The sequence below is a fragment of the Thalassophryne amazonica genome, chromosome 1 (assembly GCF_902500255.1).
Source record: "Thalassophryne amazonica chromosome 1, fThaAma1.1, whole genome shotgun sequence".
Lineage (NCBI taxonomy): Eukaryota > Metazoa > Chordata > Actinopteri > Batrachoidiformes > Batrachoididae > Thalassophryne > Thalassophryne amazonica.
Genome location: NC_047103.1, coordinates 150,979,099 through 151,000,632, shown reverse-complemented (window position 1 = coordinate 151,000,632; position 21,534 = coordinate 150,979,099). Strand labels below are relative to the sequence as shown.

General features: G+C 40.7%; 1 protein-coding gene across 1 annotated transcript in view; it reads right to left on the bottom strand.

The window, feature by feature from the left end:
• Positions 1-21,534, bottom strand: part of LOC117515554 (lysosomal acid phosphatase-like) — a 91,486-nt gene that overhangs the window by 61,524 nt on the left and 8,428 nt on the right. Inside the window, exons 4-13 of the mRNA XM_034176177.1 lie at positions 20,983-21,043; positions 20,758-20,849; positions 20,244-20,342; positions 19,232-19,321; positions 8,576-8,659; positions 8,456-8,504; positions 5,212-5,300; positions 5,013-5,119; positions 3,433-3,608; positions 2,224-3,308 (exon numbers count right to left, since the gene is read on the bottom strand). Coding sequence (XP_034032068.1) covers positions 3,163-3,308; positions 3,433-3,608; positions 5,013-5,119; positions 5,212-5,300; positions 8,456-8,504; positions 8,576-8,659; positions 19,232-19,321; positions 20,244-20,342; positions 20,758-20,849; positions 20,983-21,043 — 993 coding nt within the window. The 3' untranslated portion in view covers positions 2,224-3,162. Of the gene's footprint in view, positions 3,309-3,432; positions 3,609-5,012; positions 5,120-5,211; positions 5,301-8,455; positions 8,505-8,575; positions 8,660-19,231; positions 19,322-20,243; positions 20,343-20,757; positions 20,850-20,982; positions 21,044-21,534 lie in introns of the transcript that reaches the window.

Sequence of the window (21,534 nt, the reverse complement as noted above, 5' to 3'; positions counted from 1 at the left end):
GCTAGTTTGCTGTAGACAAGTCAGGGGATGGATACGTGAACATTTCAAAGTCAGTGAATATGTCTTCAACTTTATTTACATCACTTATGAAGAAATACAAACAGTATGACACTATGGTAAACCTGTATGGAATAGACCGTTCTCAAAAATTGAGTGACTGTGCAAGAAGTCGAAGAGTGAGGAAAGCCACCAAGACACCCAGACAACCCAGAAGACATTTTAGCCAACTGTGGCTGTGACTGGAGAAATTGTGAAGAGTGCATGTTTTGCATTTTGTATACCCAGTTATACAGCTTCATGATGAAGTGGCACAGAGGAGGATTTTAGTAAAAAGACGACCTGAAAATTCAGCTACAATTTGTCAGAAGGTACATCTGACATGCAAACCTAGATTTAATGCTTTGGTGAAAGAAAATCCTCCCCTGCACCACTTCATCATGAAGCTGTATAACTGGGGATACCGGGGTGCCGCGGCACCCTAGGGTGCCGTGATCGATCGTCGGGGGTGCCGTGGGTATTTTTCATATTCGCGATTATTTTTCATATTCGCGATTACCGTGAATTATTTATTTTATCCATAAAGCATAAAATGACTCAGAATCTGACGTCATTGTGCTGCAGCCTCGCTCTCGTCTTAAGGCGGGACAATAACAAGGAGGCTGACGGCCGATTAAAACAATGCCGTCTCCTTCAAAAGCCGTCTAAAATGCGGAGCTGTCGGTGTGTGTGTCTGTGCCTGTGTGTGCGCGCGCGGAGTTAACAGGCTGCAGACTGCGAGGGAGGGGGTGGGTCAGGGAGGGGAGGGGGTGGGTGAGGGAGATTCCTGAATGCAGGCGCGACACGTTCAGTGCGCAGCGAGCGCGGAGCAGAGAGAGGATTTTAACCCGAGTAAACAAAACCAAAACATGAAGCTGCCTTTACTTCTCTCTGAACTTTCTCTAAAGGTGTGATTCTGCCGTTACCGTCCTGTTCACACCATGTGCGCTTCGTATGCTGAATTTATGAGATCATGAGATGAAATAAACGGTCAAATATCTTTAAAAACATATTTAAAAAATGAGAATATATGAATGAACTGAGCCACAAAAAAAAAAAAAAAAAAAACAATGTTCAGACGCAGAGATCACAAAAAGCAGGTGAGAACTCTGAACTTTAACAGCTGTTATTTTCCAAAGGTACAAGTATTTATTTGTTCAATCTTGAGCTTAATGCAGTGTTTAAGCACAAAACGTGACTGATGAGGAGAAACAATTTCAGAAATGCAACAGAAACAACCACAATTCAGAAAAAGTTGGGACTGTATGTAAAATGAAGATAAAAATAAAAATGTTGCACTATTCCCAGTTTCTCCACTTACAGAAGCCAAACGTTCTTCCAGAGTTGTGTAATTATACTACAATAGTAGAATATAAAGAAAGGGAAAAAAAGAAAAAAAAAAATAGAAAATATATTCGTCAATCGCAATTATTTGTCTGACAATTAATCATCTCCAGAAATTCCTAATCGTGACAGCCCTACTTGAGATCAGAGCGCAAAATGCTTGGGGATTTTCGAAATGCGGTGTTTTCTGTATCGATTTTCTATTGCGATAATTGGTTTTGCGCGAAACCAGAGGTAATAGCATTATAATATTATTTTGGTTGGTGGTGTGCCGCAGGATTTTGTAAATATAAAAAGGGTGCCGCGGCTCAAAAAAGGTTGAAAATCACTGATCTAAGCAACAGCTCTTAAAAAACAAATCAAGCTGATGGAATGAAACACAAAGAACAGAGCTCAGTGTGACTGACGGCAGAAACGCATCAGGACCACCGACGATAAAAAGAACAAACTGGTCAAAATAAAAATCCCCAACAAGGGAACTTATGTTATTTATATGCTCCTGACTGAGTACATATTTCTCAGATTATTTTGCTTTTAAGACATTATTGGCTGATAATCAGTGGCCCAAATAATCAGCCAGAGACAACTTTGTACAGAAGCTGGTTGTAACTTGTGTGTTCACACAGCTGTGGCTCCATTTGTTATAGGAATGTTTGTGGAATAATTGGCAATCTTAATTTTTTTTTAATAAAAACATCCTCACAACTGTAGCGCATGCAGGCGTTTTTGGTCCTGTGTGTCTGTCCATGTGTGAACAAAGTTACTCAAAGAGTTTTGATCCAATTTGTGCCAAAATTGGTGGCGTTGAGGGTCAGTCAAAGACAAAATTATTTGATTTGCACCTTTTTTGGTCACATGACCTGTGATTTTTGGTGATCTTGAGAGGTCAAACTGAAGGTCAATATTGTTTAAACTCTAAACCATTTGGAGCCATGGTGGAAGGGTTTGTGCATTAGTCAAATCTAAAGTGGTTCAGTCTTAGACAGAATTGATCGAGTATTAAGGCCACACAGAATCATTAATTATGGCAAAACTAAGTTACAAGGAAACAGTTTTCATGACTGTTTCAAAAACGTAATGTATATTTTTTAATGTTCTGGTGTTGAAACATAGCTGAATGAACCAGGATCGCACTGGTTTTGTATTTAATTTTTAAATGCTACAGGCAGCGTAGGTTATGTACATGATAAAATACGCTCCTTGTTTTAATGCTGATGCTCACATTATTCAAACCTCACAATATCTACAATGTTCCTGTAACATTATTTTTCATGTGTGATAAAAGAAAATGCTACTAAAATAGCTTTCTTTATTGGTTGACGGGCGCTTCTTCATTGCCAGGCAGCATTTCGGAGTGAAAAAGGCATGATTTGAGGGGTTTCAACTTCAGGGGGTATGTATTGGGGGGGTTAGACTAGATCATTTGGTCAATGATTTGTATTTTCTTGGTCATAATAAACGTCTCCATATTTTTAAGAGGGTATTTCAAAATATTTGTGCTAAGACCAACCCCTCTGTTAGCTGGTGGAGCTTTCTTTGTGACGTTTTCATGATGTAGAGGTCATCCCCAACATGTTAAAAAATATAAAAAAAAGAAACAAAGAATGAAAAGAAAAAACTCAGACATTTTAAAAACTCTGCCCACTGCCCAAACAGATCCAGGGTCAGTTTAAGCAGAGTCATTAAAAAACAGAGTTGAAAAAGAGTTCAAACATAATCCTCATCGCTGATGTCCAAAGCCACAAGGCCATCACATTTCCAGGGGAGGAGCTTAAACTCCTGTCAGGACTGTTCTCCAACCTCTTCGTTGATGACATGCTGGTATCCTTCTCTGTTACTCAACTCCTTCTGCCAGCAAATGATGGTGAGAAGGATGATGATGAGGAGTAAGAGTAGGCAGCCAGACACGGACAGAATGACAATAACTTCTGGAAATGGACAAACACAAAGAAGAATGGATTTAGAAGCAGAGAAAGGAGAAGAAAAACAGCAGACAAAAATTTGTCATGAGACAAGCAATCATATTTTTCAACACATTTGATCATATTTAACCTTTGTTTCTTTTATCTGAAGGCACTTGACATTCTTTGGCCCTGTCATCTGATATTGAGGGCTTTGTAATTCTCACAAAGTCCTCTAGGGGGCACTGAAGGGAACATCCTGGCAGCTGCAGTGGGTACGGTTCCACAGAGGTGTCATTCCGGTAAAACATCAACACCGAAGCAGAACTGCGAGGACAAAAAAAAAAAAAAAGTCTTATAAAAGGATTAGTAGGACGCAACTGTTTAAGAGCCCAGTTGTGTCTAAATATTAATCTACAATTAACAGCACTGACCTATAGCACTTAGCAATCAGTGTCACTCGAAAGAAAATAAAAGATACGCTTACAGATTACAGTGATAATGTTCTCCAAGGTTTTCAACATACTTCTGAAATCACACATCAAATGATAATTGTATTTTCTGTAACAACAATGCAACATGTATACAACATAGATAGATATTGCCAGGATTGCTTCCATTAAATCATCTAAAGTTCATCATTGTGCAGTCTTATTATGAAAGAATGCTGGTACTGGACAAACAAGACATTTCAAAAATAAATGTAACAGCATTAATGAATGATTTCACAATAAATTTACAAGTTGGTCTAGGCTAACTGATACCTGAAACACCAGCTCTACTCAAGGGCCTATCTGACACAAAATCCATAAAATGTTTCCCCAAAGGTAAAAGAAATCAGTTGATAATGAAACCTGTGTTTGCACTGGGCACAGACCATTATGATGTCAAATCTAATCAAGACACAGAAATTTTGTTATGCAACTATTCATCCATTTTCTATACCATGTTTCACTATCAAGGGTAACGGTCGGGCGGGGGTGTGCTACAGCTTATCCCAGCAGTCATAGGGCATGAGACAGGGTACACCCTGGGCAGGACTTTTATGATAGGACTAGAAACATAGGACAATACGAGTATATAATGTACTAAAATGATTCATTTTTCTTTTGGCAAAAGTGGACATAGAACCACTTAATTCTCAATGAATGACATGGTACAAATCCAACTGAGGTATGTTTGAGCCCAGGTTGATATCTTGATGGCACTGACGCTGAGCCCAAGCTTCAGTGCTGCGGACAAAGGGGGCTCAATAAATGCGCCGCATTATTTGTGGGCGTGTGGTTGGTTATTCATAACCTCAATAGCGCTTCACTTTTCACACCATTTAAAGTAGTGTGCAAGGTCATAATGCTGCAACACTGAAAGTAAATGTGTGGAGGGGATTTCTGGAAAGGGGACATTATCCACTGACCATGTGCCCTTAAGGTGCAGCTGTGTCACTGAACATTGGGCTGGACCATACCAATGCAGATGGACGAGCTGCATCGAGTAATTTTTAAGGTAAGAACTGTTTGTGACTGTTGTGCTCTATATCCATGTGCTGTGATGCAGCTGGAGTTGATCCTTCTTTGTTTGTTATAGGGTTGGACAGTGTGTTTAGTATTTCTATTGTGTTTTTGTGTCAAACCACGAGTTGTTATGAATCGTAATGATTTAGTATCAGCAGATACATACAATGTTTCCCACAAATAATGGTGGGAAAAATGCACAGTGTGAGGGTCATCTTACCTGTTGTCGTTCATGTACAGCTCAAACATATGACAGGAGGCATATGGAGGGGGTTTTCCATTGTACACATTCATGCTGGACTGAAGTGCGACCACAGTGCTGTCATGCTGTAGACCAAACATACACACAAATACATTAAACTGCACAGCTGTTGCGTTATTTCATGAAGTGTAACTCTTGTGTTAATCCTAGGTCTCACCGCTGACAACATCATCAGCTTCAGCTTCTGTTCGGAATTTGAAACGGCCATTTTGGAAAGATTTTTTAGTATTTCACCCAACAGGACACCTGAAAGGCAGACAACAGTGGTTTTTACACAAAGAGGAAACCTGTGCAAAATACATCTGACTGAGAAACAACAAAAACACATAACATGGACAAATGGTAAATGGACTGCATTTATATAGTGCTTTTCCATCTGCATCAGATGCTCAAAGCGCTTTACAAATAATGCCTCACATTCACCCCGATGTGAGGGTGCTGCCATACAAGGCGCTCACTACACACTGGGAGCAATAGGGGATTAAAGACCAGAAGGGCCCTTTGAGATTTTCCAGTCAGGCTGGGATTTGAACCAAGGATCTTCTGGTCTCAAGCCCAACGCCTTAACCACTAGACCATCACCTCCCCCAAGCATGTGCAAAGTGCAACATAGAGTGTGCAAAGTGAATGGCTTCAAGATTATTAAATGCAACAAATACGTTTTTTTTGTTTTGGGGTTTGTTTGTTTTATTCCAAAGAACCCAAAGCAAACTTAATGATCTGTAAACGATGCTTGCAGAGAAGAAATCTTTCATCTCTACAAGAGTCAACACAGAAGTCAGACTACCAGAGCAAGAATTTTAGCTGAGGAAGCTTCTGCGATTAGAAGCAAAGCGTCCCCAGGTCAAGCAACCCAGTCCAGTCGAAAATTCAAGCTTCTCTACTATCTACCATGCAAAGTGAAAGCCAGGCATCAACAACATCCAGAAACACCGCTGCATTCTCTGGGCCTGAGCTCATTTGAAATGGACAGATGCAAACTAGAAAAGTGTGCTGTGGTCTGATGAGTCCACATTTCAAATTGTTTTTGGAAATCATGGACGTCATGTCCTCTGGACAAAAGAGGAAAAAGATCATCCAAATTGTTACCAGCACAAAGTTCAAAAGCCAGCATCTGTGATGGTATGGGGGTGTGTTAGTGCCCATGGCATGGGCAACTTACACATCTGTGATGGCACCATCAATGCTGAAAGGTACATCCAGGTTTTGGAGCAACACATGCTGCCATCCAAGCAATGTCTTTTTCAGGGACGTCCCTGCTTATTTCAGCAAGACAACGCCAAGCCACATTCTGCACGTGTTACACCAGCGTGGCTTCATAGTAAAAGAGTGCAGGTACTAGACTGGCCTGCCTACAGTCCAGACCTGTTGCCCATTGAAAATGTGTGGCGCATTATGAAGCGCAAAATATGACAGCAGAGACCCCGGACTGTTGAATAACTGAAGTTGTACATCAAGTAATAATGGGAAAGAATTCCACCTACAAAGCTTCAACAATTAGTGTCCTCAGTTCCCAAACACTCATCGGGTGTTGTTAGAAGGAAAGGTGATGTAACAGTGGTAAACATTCCACTGTCCCAACTTTTTTGAACATGTTGCAGGCATCCATTTCAAAATGAGCAAATACGAGGTCTGTTAGAAAAGTATCAGCCCTTTCTATTTTTTTTTGCAAAAACCTGATGGATTTGAATCACGTGTGCTTGCATGAGCAAACCTTGAACCTTCGTGCGCATGCATGAACTTTTTCACGCCTGTCGATTGCGTCATTTCCTGGTAAGCAGCCTTTGTGTGGGACGTGTGCTGTGCGCTCGGCAGATTTTCATTTCAAGGAAAAAGACGGAACGACTGGAGCAGCGCCGCATCAAATTTTGCCAGAAACTGGGCGACAGCCAGGTGGAAACCATTTGGAAGATTCAGACGGCTTTCGGTGACGATGCTATGGGCATCACACAGATTAAGGAGCGGTACAACTGGTTTAAAGATGTCCACACAACGGTGGAGAGCGAGCCACGCTCCGGTCAGCCATCAACATGCTGAAATCAATCAACTCAATCAATCAACTTTTTTTTATATAGCGCCAGATCACAACAAACAGTTGCCCCAAGGCGCTCTATATTGTAAGGCAAGGCCATACAATAATTATGAAAAACCCCAACGGTCAAAACGACCCCCTGTGAGCAAGCACTTGGCTACAGTGGGAAGGAAAAACTCCCCTTTAACAGGAAGAAACCTCCAGCAGAACCAGGCTCAGGGAGGGGCAGTCTTCTGCTGAGACTGGTTGGGGCTGAGGGAGAGAACCAGGAAAAAGACATGCTGTGGAGGGGGTCAGAGATCGATCACTAATGATTAAATGCAGAGTGATGCATACAGAGCAAAAAGAGAAAGAAACAGTGCATCATGGGAACCCCCCCACAGTCTACGTCTAAAGCAGCATAACCAAGGGATGGTCCAGGGTCACCTGATCCAGCCCTAACTATAAGCCTTAGCAAAAAGGAAAGTTTTAAGCCTAATCTTAAAAGTAGAGAGGGTATCTGTCTCCCTGATCTGAATTGGGAGCTGGTTCCACAGGAGAGGAGCCTGAAAGCTGAAGGCTCTGCCTCCCAATGACCAGATCATTTCCAAAGTGAACGCTGTGGTGATGTGGGACCGTCGTGTGACTATCCGAGAAATTGCGGAAGAGGTGGACATCAGCACTTTTTCGGTACATTCCACTGTGACAGAAGATCTGGCCGTGAAAAGAGTGGCAGTGAAATTCATGCTGCTGCTGACGCTGGAGCAAAAGCGCCTTCGTGTTGAAGTCTCACAGGACATGCTGTGACATGCCCACGACTGAAAAGTCACCGAAAGCCGTCTGAATCATCCGAATGGTTTCCACCTGGCTGTCGCCCATGTCCTCACACAAAGGCTGCTTACCAGAAAATGATGCAATTGACAGGCGTGAAAAAGTTCACGCATGCGCACGAAGGTTCAGGTTTGCTCATGCAAGCACACATGATTCAAATCCATCAGGTTTTTGCAAAAAATAAAAAGGTCCCATACTTTTCTAACAGACCTCGTATTTGCACATAAATAATAAAATCTATCAGTTTGAACATTAAATATCTTGTCTTTGTGGTGTATTCAACTGAATATAGGTTGAAGAGGATATGCAAATCATTGTATTCTGTTTTCATTTACATTTTACACAACGTCCCAACTTCATTGGAACTGGGGTTATTTTTAATATCTGGTTTGGTTCTCAGAAAGCATTCATGATTTGAAGGAAGTAACCAGGTGGATACTTACTATGTACAGGCAACTGTATTATAAGTATGATAGTAGAAAATATGAGGCATTAAACAAAAGATATTAAAAAAAGAAGATGAACAAAGGATATTAAAATTAGAAGAAATACTACCCACCTCCTTGTAGCCGGCTCTTCTCCTGTTGTTTGTAGAGTCCAAACATTACCTGAGACAAATCACACATCAGCATCACGTGACATAGCACACAGAAATCCCACAACAACATTTTGGTTTTACCTGGAAGTTCAAAGCATGGAGTTTAGCAAGGGTTTGCATAACATCAGCGGTCACCCAGTCAGGAGCTGACATGTTATGACGGGACTGAACACACAGATAGAAAAAAAACCAACAACAAAAGGCAGAATGAATAATGATAAAACAATGAAACCACCTGTCAAACAGCAAAATCTGAATTCCTATAGGTGGATGATCCTCTGTGTTGATGAGGTCACTGCCATCACTCAGGCTCTGTCATAGACTTCTTGTTAAATTCTTATCCATTATGTTGAAGAATCATTCCATGTCAATTCAATGAATATTTGAGGGGCCTCACACACTTTGTCTCAGATGTTCTTTAAATTGTAATCAAATATTCCCAGACTATTCAGAACAACAAATCTGAAGTTTGAGGCCTGTAGGCCAAGTAGTTTGAGATATGGCCAATTTAGTGTGCATGGGGTCTGCCGTTTTGGCAAAAATTATGGCCGTCATTTCTGGAGCCATGTTCAAGGTAGAACATCTCAGCAAATAATGGACTTAGAGGCCTGAAATTTTCTGTGGCAGTTGTCATGGACACCCAGACTTGGACTATAGTCAAACAACATACATTGACAGTAAACTGTGAAGTTTATATATGCTCAAACTATGGAAAATATTAAATTGACCATTGCGAGCATTCATGTTTGAGACACTGAAGCATACCATTACACTCAAAGAAGCCTTTCCATTTCTTGGCTCCTTAATGCCAGCTATACTGGCTATGAAATATGTAAATCTGGCATATCTGTGGTAAACAGTTATTGTGGGAGAAACCTCTGAAATCTGAAAGAAAGAAAAAAAAAAATTGTGGTCGAATTTTATTAGAAGAAAAGCTCATGTGGGCAGTAAATAAAACTCTTCAAACTGATTCCATTTTGAAGGTATTGATATTTATTTTATGTGTTATAAATATGGCCTTCTTTATGAAACTCCTTCCTGGTTAATTTAAGCATCCAAATATGGCTAATTTGCGCACTTGAATATTTCTAGTGCTGAAATGACAATTTCATTTTAACTGTGTGCACACACTGCATTCATATGAATCATGGCACAGCCTAGAATGCTTGCACATAGATCTGCCAGGGGGATTCCCCAAGGTTTCCACAGTTACTAGGCACTAACACACCCCCAAAACATCACAGATGCTGGCATTTGAACTTTGCAATGGTAACAATCTGGATGGCCTTTTTCGTCTTTTGTCCGGAGAACACAATATACATGATTTCCAAAAACAATTTGAAATGTGGACTCAGACCACAGCACATTTTTTCCACTTTGCATCTGTCCATTTCAAATGAGCTCGGGCGCAGAGAATGCAGCGGTGTTTCTGTATATTGTTAATGTATGGCTTTCGCTTTGCATGGCAGGGTTTTAACTTGCACTTGTACAACCCCTGGCAAAAATTATGGAATCATCAGCCTCTGAGGATGTTCATTCAGTTGTTTAATTTTGTAGAAAAAAAGCAGATCACAGACATGACACAAAACTAAAGTCATTTCAAATGGCAACTTTCTGGCTTAAGAAACACTATAAGAAATCAAGAAAAAAAGATTGTGGCAGTCAGTAACGGTTACTTTTTTAGACCAAGCAGAGGAAAAAATTATGGAATCACCCTGTAAATTTTCATCCCCAAAACTAACACCTGCATCAAATCAGATCTACTCGTTGACACTGACCCTATGCCATGACATTGACCCTATGTGTCTTTTTACAAGGAATGTTTTCACAGTTTTTGCTCTATGGCAAGATGCATTATCATCTTGAAACATCCCCAAACATCCTTTCAATTGTCCAAAATATCAACGTAAACTTGTGCATTTATTGATGATGTAATGACAGCCATCTCCCCAGTGCCTTTACCTTACATGCAGCCCCATATCATCAATGACTGTGGAAATTTACATGTTCTCTTCAGGCAGTCATCATTATAAATCTCATTGGAACGGCACCAAACAAAAGTTCCAGCATCATCACCTTGCCCAATGCAGATTCGAGATTCATCACTGAATACGACTTTCATCCAGTCATCCACAGTCCACGAATGCTTTTCCTTAGCCCATTGTAACCTTGTTTTTTTTCTGTTTAGGTGTTAATGATGGCTTTCGTTTAGCTTTTCTGTATGTAAATCCCATTTCCTTTAGGCGGTTTCTTACAGTTCGGTCACAGACGTTGACTCCAGTTTCCTCCCATTCGTTCCTCATTTGTTTTGTTGTACATTTTTCGATTTTTGAGACATATTGCTTTAAGTTTTCTGTCTTGACGCTTTGATGTCTTCCTTGGTCTACCAGTATGTTTGCCTTTAACAACCTTCCCATGTTGTTCGTATTTGGTCCAGAGTTTAGACACAGCTGACTGTGAATAACCAACATCTTTTGCAACATTGCATGATGATTTACTCTCTTTTAAGAGTTTGATAATCCGCTCCTTTGTTTCTATGACATCTCTCATGTTGGAGCCATGATTCATGTCAGTCCACTTGGTGCAACAGCTCTCCAAGGTGTGTTCACTCCTTTTTAGATGCAGACTAACGAGCAGATCTGATGCAGGTGTTAGTTTTGGGGATGAAAATTTACAGGGTGATTCCATAATTTTTTCCTCAGAATTGAGTGATTCCATATTTTTTTCCTCTGCTTGGTCTAAAAAAGTAACCGTTACTGACTGCCACAATCTTTTTTTCTTGATTTCTTATAGTGTTTCTTAAAGCCAGAAAGTTGCCATTTGAAATGACTTTAGTTTTGTGTCATGTCTGTGATCTGCTATTTTTCTACAAAATTAAACAACTGAATGAACATCCTCAGAGGCTGGTGATTCCATAATTTTTGCCAGGGGTTGTAGATGTTGCGATGAAATGTGTTAACTGACAAAGGTTTTCTGAAGTGTTCCTGAGGCCACACGGTAAGATCCTTTACACAATGATGTCTGTTTTTAATGCAGTGCCGCCTGAGAGTTCGAAGGTCACGGGTATTCAAGGTTGGTTTTCAGCCTTGCCACTTACGTGTAGAAAGTTTCCAGATTCTCTGCATCTTCTGATTATATTATGGACTGTAGATTATGGAATCCCTAAATTCCTTGCAATTGAATGTTGAGAAACATTGTTCTTAAACTGCTGGACTATTTTTTTCAGGCAGCTGTTCACAAAGTGGTGATCCTTGGCCCAACTTTGCTTGTGAATGGCTGAGCCTTTTGGAGATGCTCCTTTTATACCCAATCATGACACTCACAATTAGTGTCCTCAGTTCTCAAATGCTTATTGAGTGTTGTTAGAAGGAAAGGTGATGTATAGGTTGAAGAGGATTTGCAAATCATTACATTCTGTTTTTATTTACATTTCACACAACGTCCCAACTTCATTGGAATTGGGGTTGTAAGAATAAACATGAACATTTAGCACAATCTAAATGTGTACAATATGTAGTATACAGGAATGCTGAAAAAAAAGAAACAAAGTCCTTCCTATACTTAATTTTATATGAAGAAAAAAAAAAAAAATCAGTATTTACAGGGTAAACTGAAACAATGTAATGCTGACCCATATCTAAAAAAAATATCTACATCACAGACAAAAAAAAAGCAAGAAAGGTGCATAAAAAAAAAATAAATAAATAAAAAAAAGAAAATTTCGAGGGGAACCAATTGTCTCACACTCTCATGAGTGCCACTAGCTATTCTGTGTTAGTCCGCACCCGCGGCCGACATGTTTGATGAATTCCTGCACAAAAAAGTAGTTCCCAGATGATGTGCCACCATGTTGAGCGATGACAGCCAGGAAGAGCGTGGTGGTGTCTGCGGTGGAATTCAGGGGGTGCATGGGGGAGTTTGATGTGGAAGCCAGGACAGACGTGGCACAACTGGTTGTGGACGCTGCTGCCAGGATGAGTGAGGGGCCAACCAAGGTGGTTGTTGGGTTGTGGACTGCTGTGTAGGCTGCAAACAATCGTGATGTGGCGTGGACAGTGTGAGCTTTTGAAGGGCTGTTGGGTGCTGCTGCAGGTGCTGCCACGACTGATCCAGGGGCTGTTCTTGATGTGGGGTCTGCTGGTGTGATGGCTGCTGGTGTATAGACAGCTGTAGCAGCTCTGGGGAGGTGTATTTGTGCACCATATTGAGGCACTCGATCTGGAACGTGTGCCAGGAGGTTACAGGTATCGAGTGCATTAGGCCTTCCAGCAGATTTGCAAAAAAATCATGTACAACCCTACTCTGGCCAGTGAGTCGTGAGTGCAGTGTTGGTGTCTTTTTTTCAGCATCTGCAAGATACACGAAATGTCACATAAGATTTTGTCCCATCAAACACAATAAGATCTCATAACATATAACAATTTTTTTCTTACCTGCACAAATGCTGCTCTCAGTTCTGGATTATTGATTAGATCAGTAGCATCCTGCGTTTCCTTCACCTTGGAGGTTTGCTGTTTTTGGCTGGGTTCTTCAACGCCAAGGGAAGAAATATCATCATCATCTTGAAACATGTACTACCAAGCGAACACATATGTGCCACATTGTTTCATTTATTCAGGAAAAAGGTGACAAATTAATTCCCCAGAGTAAAATAATGGCTAGAAATAATAAGCACACCGCTGTCTTCAATACATTTCCCAGGATGCTTGGCACATGAATAGCAATCCAATCGAGTTATAGTGGGATTAAAAAGTATTTAGTCAGCCCCTGATTGTGCAAATTCTCCTACTTAGAAAGATGTGAGAGGTCTGTAATTTTCAACATAGGTACACTTCTACTATGAGAGACAAAATGAGAAAAAACAAAAAAAAAAATCCAGGAAGTCACATTGTAGGATTTTTAAAGACTTTATTTGTAAATTATGGTGGAAAATAAGTATTTGGTCACCCACAAACAAGCAAGATTTCTGGCTCTCACAGACCTGAAACTTCTTTAAGAAGCTCTTCTGTCCTCCACTCATTACCTGTATTAATGGCACCTGTTTGAATTTGTTATCTGCATAAAAGACACCTGTCCACAGCCTCAAACAGTCAAACTCAACCATGGCCAAGACCCAAGAGCTGTCGAAGGACACCAGTGAATCTACAGTAGTCAAGCAGGTTGGTGTGAATAAATCAACTGTGGGAAGACATACAAGAAAATGGAAGACATAAAGACCATTGATAATCTCTCTCGATCTGGGGCTCCACAAAGATGTCATCCCGTGGGGTCAAAATGATCATGAGAACGGTGAGCAAAAATCCCAGAACTACATGGAAGGACCTGATGAATGACCTGCAGAGAGCTGGGACCAAAGTAACAAAGGCTACCCTCAGTAACACACTACGCCGAGTGGGACTCAAATCCTGCAGTGCCAGGCGTGTCCCTCTGCTTAAGCCAGTACATGTCCAGGCCCGTCTGAAGTTTGCCAGAGGGCATATGGATGATCCAGAAGAGGATTTGGAGAATATCATGTGGTCAGATGAAACCAAAATAGCACCTTTTGGTAAAAACTCAACTTGTCGTGTTTGGAGGAAGGAGAATGCTGAGTTGCATGTGAAGCATGGGGGTGGAAACATCATGCTTTGGGGCTGTTTTTCTGCAAAGGGGACAGGACGACTGATCCGTGTTAAGGGAAGAATGAACAGGGCCATGTATCGTGAGATTTTAAGCCAAAATCTCCTTCCAACAGTGACAGCATTGAAGATGCAACGTGGCTGGGTCTTCCAACATGACAATGATCCCAAACACACCACTCGGGCAATGAAAGAGTGGCTCGGTAAAAAGCATTTCAAGGTCCTGGAGTGTCCTCGCCAGTCTCCAGACCTCAACCCCGTAGAAAATTTGTGGAGGGAGTTAAAAGTCCGTGTTGCCCAGCGACAGCCCCAAATCATCACTGCTCCAGAGGAGATCTGCATGGAGGAATGGGCCAAAATACCAGCTACAGTGTGTGCAAACCTGGAAGACTTATAGGAAACATTTGACATCTGTCATTGCCACTTTTGTTATTGACCAAATATTTATTTTCCACCATAATTTACAAATAAATTCTTTAAAAATTCTACAATGTGATTTCCTGGATTTTTGTTTCTCATTTTGTCTCTCATAGTTGAAGTGTACCTATGATGAAAATTACAGACCGCTCTCATCTTTCTAAGTAGGAGAACTTGCACAATCAGGGGCTGACTAAATACTTTCTTGCCCCACTGTATGTAGTTCCTTTCGTCTTTTCATAGTAATGTCTTTTACGACATTCAGAAAGCATAAGTAACCATATGAACCCAACAACAAAAAACTGTAGTAAATTAACCCTTGGAGGTATACGCAGTTTTGATCAGCTACATTTCACAGCATGCCCTGCGTATGAGCTAACAAAATGGTGGGCACAGGGGATTACGGAAATCTACGCTGATCATTTAGGAGTCTTGCTTAAACATATACAACTCAACAAACACTTAAATGGCGGCATCACCTAACAGTTAAAATAAGTAGACAAATACGCCAGGGCTAAAAAATAATGAAGCGGACACACTTGTACCGAGCAGTTGTGTTCTGGACTACAACCCCTAGCAAAAATTATGGAATCACCGGCCTCGGAGGATGTTCATTCAGTTGTTTAATTTTGTAGAAAAAAAAGCAGATCACAGACATGACACAAAACTAAAGTCATTTCAAATGGCAACTTTCTGGCTTTAAGAAACACTATAAGAAATCAAGAAAAAAAGATTGTGGCAGTCAGTAACGGTTACTTTTTTAGACCAAGCAGAGGAAAAAAATATGGAATCACTCAATTCTGAGGAAAAAATTATGGAATCACCCTGTAAATTTTCATCCCCAAAACTAACACCTGCATCAAATCACATCTGCTCGTTGACATTGACCCTATGCCATGACATTGACCCTATGTGTCTTTTTGCAAGGAATGTTTTCACAGTTTTTGCTCTATGGCAAGATGCATTATCATCTTGAAAAATTATTTCATCATCCCCAAACATCCTTTCAATTGTCCAAAATATCAACGTAAACTTGTGCATTTATTGATGATGTGATGGCAGCCATCTCCCCAGTGCCTTTACCTGACATGCAGCCCCATATCATCAATGACTGTGGAAATTTACATGTTCTCTTCAGGCAGTCATCTTTATAAATCCCATTGGAACGGCACCAAACAAAAGTTCCAGCATCATCACCTTGCCCAATGCAGATTCGAGATTCATCACTGAATATGACTTTCATCCAGTCATCCACAGTCCACAATTGCTTTTCCTTAGCCCATTGTAACCTTGTTTTTTTCTGTTTAGGTGTTAATGATGGCTTTCGTTTAGCTTTTCTGTATGTAAATCCCATTTCCTTTAGGCGGTTTCTTACAGTTCGGTGACAGACGTTGACTCCAGTTTCCTCCCATTCGTTCCTCATTTGTTTTGTTGTGCATTTTTCGATTTTTGAGACATATTGCTTTAAGTTTTCTGTCTTGACGCTTTGATGTCTTCCTTGGTCTACCAGTATGTTTGCCTTTAACAACCTTCCCATGTTGTTTATATTTGGTCCAGAGTTTAGACACAGCTGACTGAACAACCAACATCTTTTGCAACATTGCGTGATGATTTACCCTCTTTTAAGAGTTTGATAATCCTCTCCTTTGTTTCAATTGACATCTGTCGTGTTGGAGCCATGATTCATGTCAGTCAACTTGGTGCAACAGCTCTCCAAGGTGTGATCACTCCTTTTTAGATGCAGACTAACGAGCAGATCTGATTTGATGCAGGTGTTAGTTTTGGGGATGAAAATTTACAGGGTGATTCCATAATTTATTCCTCAGAATTGAGTGAGTCCATATTTTTTTCCTCTGCTTGGTCTAAAAAAGTAACCGTTACTGACTGCCACAATCTTTTTTTCTTGATTTCTTATAGTGTTTCTTAAAGCCAGAAAGTTGCCATTTGAAATGACTTTAGTTTTGTGTCATGTCTGTGATCTGCTTTTTTTCTACAAAATTAAACAACTGAATGAACATCCTCTGAGGCCATAATTTTTGCCAGGGGTTGTACATTTCACAGCTTGCTTTGCACAGAAAAAGTACGAAATGCCGCAATAGCAAAGTTTAGAGAGAAATACACGATAACCGTGTACGACTATGGTATAAACATGCACTACCAAGCAAAATAACACTTACCACTGGCAAAGTTTAGAGAGAAATACACGATAACCGTGTACGACTATGGTATAAACATGCACTACCAAGCAAAATAACACTTACCACTGGCAGGTGGGTCTTGTTTTGCCCCTGACGCTGTCCACAGCCTCATCTCTGCAGGAAGATTGAGCAAATCTCTCTGCCTGTTGTCGTACAGCTGGGGATGCCACTACACGAAGTCGCCCAGCTTCCTGCTTGCCCTAATCGCCCAGCTGTATTCAGGGATTTCTTTCTTGCTGGCCCAGCTCTTTTTCGTTGGCTGGGCCTCCTCCGGTGTCTCTTCTTGGGGGCCCACCACATCCAAAATTTCAGAGTGCTCCATCTCCACCACATCTGACTCTGGCTGTTCCTCGTCCTCACTCACATCCTCTAGTCTTCCTGCTGCTACTAACACAATTTGCTGTTTTCTCGGCATTTTCAAAATTGTTGCTCGTCGCTGTTGAAATGAAAACTTTTGCAGGCAGACTTGTTATATACGGACCGGCCAGCGCGCAATTGTTGGCGACTGGCGCGTGAACATTCCGCCCATTGCTGATTGGCGCGTCAGCAGTACGCGGTGGCCTTTGAACAGCACGTGAACAAAGCATGAACCAGACGTGTATAAGAGTGAAAAGACCGTAACCTGCGCACAGAATTCATGGCGACCGCAAACTTAATGGGAACACTTCATCCCACTCCACTTCCTCCACACTGCAAGACACCCAGCTGCATGTGAAAGTTTTGCAACATGCCACGTACATGTCGTGAGACTGCGTGATCACATTGTACCGGTGCGCAACTTGAGCTGCGCGTGCCATTTCACGCACCATCACTCATCAAAGCATAGTGTTGACGGATAGAATGTGCAACATTCACGACCACTTCATGTTTGTTGCGTGACATTTATGCACCAAAGATTTTTTTTTAACATTTCAAAATTCTCTTTGCGCAACTGGACGCGGCGGCACACATCTCGTTCAGTCTCCACCCATTAACGACAAGGTTACTGTCCTGCATGACACGGTGTGTACAAGTGTGTGGATTTAAGTCGTGCAAGTGTCAGGGCAACTTAATCAAGAAAGGTTGTATCAGAAGTCACAATTGCTTAACTCTAACAGTTTGGAGCCAATATGGATGGAAAATGGTGGAAGGGTCAAGTGCAAGTAGATGATAAAGTTGTTAAAGGTTGAACAGAATTGATCAAACATCAAGACCACACAGAACCACAGATAATGGTTCATCTGATTTGGATGTGGTTACACTGTCATATAGTCTATGCCCTATAACAGTGTTTTCTAATCCTTGCAAACCAAAGTACTATGTATTTTCAATCTAGCTGCTCTATCTGCATATAATCACCCAACCCATTGTTCAGACAGCTATTAATTGGCCACATACACATCTGGCTAAGCTGGTCTATTAACAGTGTATCCACAAAGTATTTACAGTGCTGGACTCTGTCCACTTTATGTTGCAGCCTAATTCCATAATGGATTAAATTAATTATTTTCCTCAAAATTCTACACACAATACCCCCAAAATTTCAAAAACAACTCTTTTTCATGTTATCATTATGAGGTGTTGTGAGCAGAATTCTGAGGGGAAAAAAAAAATAATTTACTCCATTTTGGAATAAGGCTGTAACATAAAATGTGGAAAAAGTGAAGCACTGTGAATACTTTCTGGATGTGCTGTAGATCAGGGACAAATGGAAAATGTGCAGCACTTTGGGTCACAAGTACCAAGACTGAGCAGCATTGCTTGTGTGTAGCACCTTGAAATGACACACACACACACACACCTTTAGAACTGTCTGTTCTTGGTTGCACAGATTCAATGAGGAGTTGGAAACCAGTCCTCAGAGATGTTGGTCCATATTGACATGATGGCATCACACAGTTGCTCAATCTTCTCTGACATCAACAAGGCATTTCCGTTCAAACAACAGCCACTCACTGGATATCTTCCCTTTTTGGACCATTTTCTGTAAACCCTAGAGATGATTTTGTGAGAAAATCCCAATTTCTGAAATACTCGGACCAGCCCATTTGGCACCAACAACCATACCACATTCAAAGTCACTTAAATCCCCTTTCTTGCTCATTCTGATGCTCAGTTTGAACTTCAGCAACTCATCTTCACCACGTCTAGATGCCTAAATCCATTGAGTTGCTCCCATGTGATTGGCTGATTAACTGTGTGTTAACAAGCAATTGAACAGGTGTACCTAATAAAGTGGCCGGTGAATGTATACAAATGGAAGTTGGGAAAACAGCACAAACAATACTATCAAAGCACAAATATATATGGACCGAAATATATGCATCTTACTCATATAACTGATGTTCAGTGAGAATTTTTAAATGTCAAATTAAATTGTGACATGCATTTTCACGCATTCATTAAATGGATAAAATTGACAACAACACAAACCCACAGACATCTGTACAAACCAGCACAGCCTCACTTCTGCTTTAACTTTTTGCCTTTACTGATGGATGGATACATGTGTGTGTATTTGTTCTCACCTCACAGAAGAGTGTGTCATATATGGACCAGAGTGATTCCAACGTCACATTTCTCAGACCAGTTTTATTACTCAACATATGTATGAAGTCCTGGAGAGAACCCACAAAACAAGCATTAGAAACTAATCTGTGTCATCTTCATTGCATGATTAATTTTGCTTGCTTTACTGTGATCACCTTTAACACTTTATATCAGACTATAGTGTGAACAACATTTTTGTTCCCAGACTCCAATGAGGTCCTTTGAATGATTCCCAACAAGCTTGATAAGTGGATGACGGTCAACCAGAGAACTGCCCTTAAAGGGTTTGTTTCTGGCAAAGATCAAGGCAACTGTGGTCAAAGCTCAAAAACTGGATTTGGTGCACATATGGAGGTAGGTTCCTGAATTAACCAGTAAGGTCATGTTTTCCAAAAGGTGCCAATGGGGAGGTGATGGTCTAGTGGTTAAGCGCTGGGTTTAGAGACCAGAGGATCCTCGGTTCAAACCCCAGCCTGACCGGAAAATAAGGGCCCTTGGGCAATCTCCTTAATCCCCAAGTAGCTGCCAGTGTGTAGTGAGCATCTTGCTTGGCAGCACCCTAACATCAGTGTGAGTGTGTTTGTGTGAATGTGAGGCATCAGTGTAAAGTACTTTCAGCATCTGATGCAGATGGAAACGTGCGATATAAATGCAGTCCATTTAAAGGTCAATCACTGGGGCCAAGGTCATGTCTACCTGTCTGTTCGTTGACCTGCTCCTCCCAGGTCCTTTTCCCGATTTCTGCCAAACTCAATATGTCAAAGAAGGGTGACCCCAAAATCTCCATGAAACAATTCATTTTAACAAGGAATTTGATTTTCAATTCAAATGTGGCACACACATTTCTGGATTCTGGAAAATGCCCTGGCAAGGTCAGCCAGATATCAATGATTTTGGTGAAGATCAAGGTCACACAAGTCAATGGTGAAATTGATGTAATGCTTGCTGTCTTCATGCACACAGGTACAATTAACTGAAAAGGAGAGATACCTGGTATTTGATGGTGACATTAATGTAGTCTTCAGTGTGTTCAGTTTCATCTAAAAGCTGGATGAACCGAGGACAGTCGCCCAAAGGAAATGAGAGAAACTTTAAGAGAAAGAGAGACAACATGTACTTTATTTCTTTTATAAAAGTGCACTAATACAGTACACTGGCCAAAGGTTCATGGGACAGAACTGCATCCAGAATACATGATACGATTGCACAGTACGATTATAGAAAGAAAGAAAAAAAAGAAAAACCTAAACCCTTAACGTGCTGCACAGTAAATTCATCCCAACGCAAATGACAAAATATGTAATCAACTCATAAAAGTTTAATGAAAAAGTGTAAATATTTATACTTTGTCTCACAGTATTAAAGCGGCGGATGGTAGCTCTCTGCTGCTCAACAGATTAAAAATATTGTACCAAACTCGTACTGAACTGTGATGTCTAAACACAAATATGAACCAAACTGTGACACTCCCACCACTAATAAACCATTAACATGACCTACATACCTTGTCTTGACTTTGAGGTTGCGCGTGTACTGGAATCGGCTGCCACTTTAAGTCTGGTTTGAAGACCTGCTGACCACTGGGTGGGTAGAGTCCTATGAAACAGCAAGCGTCAGAATAAAGGCTACAAGTGAGAAAGAGCAGCATGAAAAAGAGGTGCAGGAGCCGTAGAAGCAAATGGTATTAAGAACAAACGAGAAGTAGAAGTGTAGTAAGTGGTGTTCTCACCTGCAAGGTTGGCCTCAGCACTCATTAGGGTACGATCGAAGTTCGTGCTGTCAACTAAAATCTGAGTAAAAGAGTAGCGAGAATTAAAAATAAAAAAAGAACACCAGTAAAGATGAAATGGTTCATTTTCATCTCAGGAATGAATTATCAATTATTTACATAAATTAACTCAGTAGCTGAAAGAATAAAAATATTTGGTGAAATTAAAGTTGTTGATGCCGCTTTTGCATTAGGAAAGGAACTTCAAATAGAATTATTATTACTGTTCACTTTTCTCACATGAGGCACAGTTAGAGAGATCCTTCTTTGTCTGTAATAAGGTTGGAATGTAAGTAATTAGTTTGTAATGTTTCTGTATCAAAGCATAGGGTGGTATGCATCTTAAAGATGTAATTTTAGCAAATTCTTTTTTTTTTTTTTGTTCAAAGTAACAACCAAACCCCTCATTGGTCCACCTGATCACCACACAGCCCCTGCTGAGGGGAAGGAAAAAAGCAGTGCAAATATATGGCACAAAAGAATGATTAAAATTGTGTCGTTTCCATTAGTCAT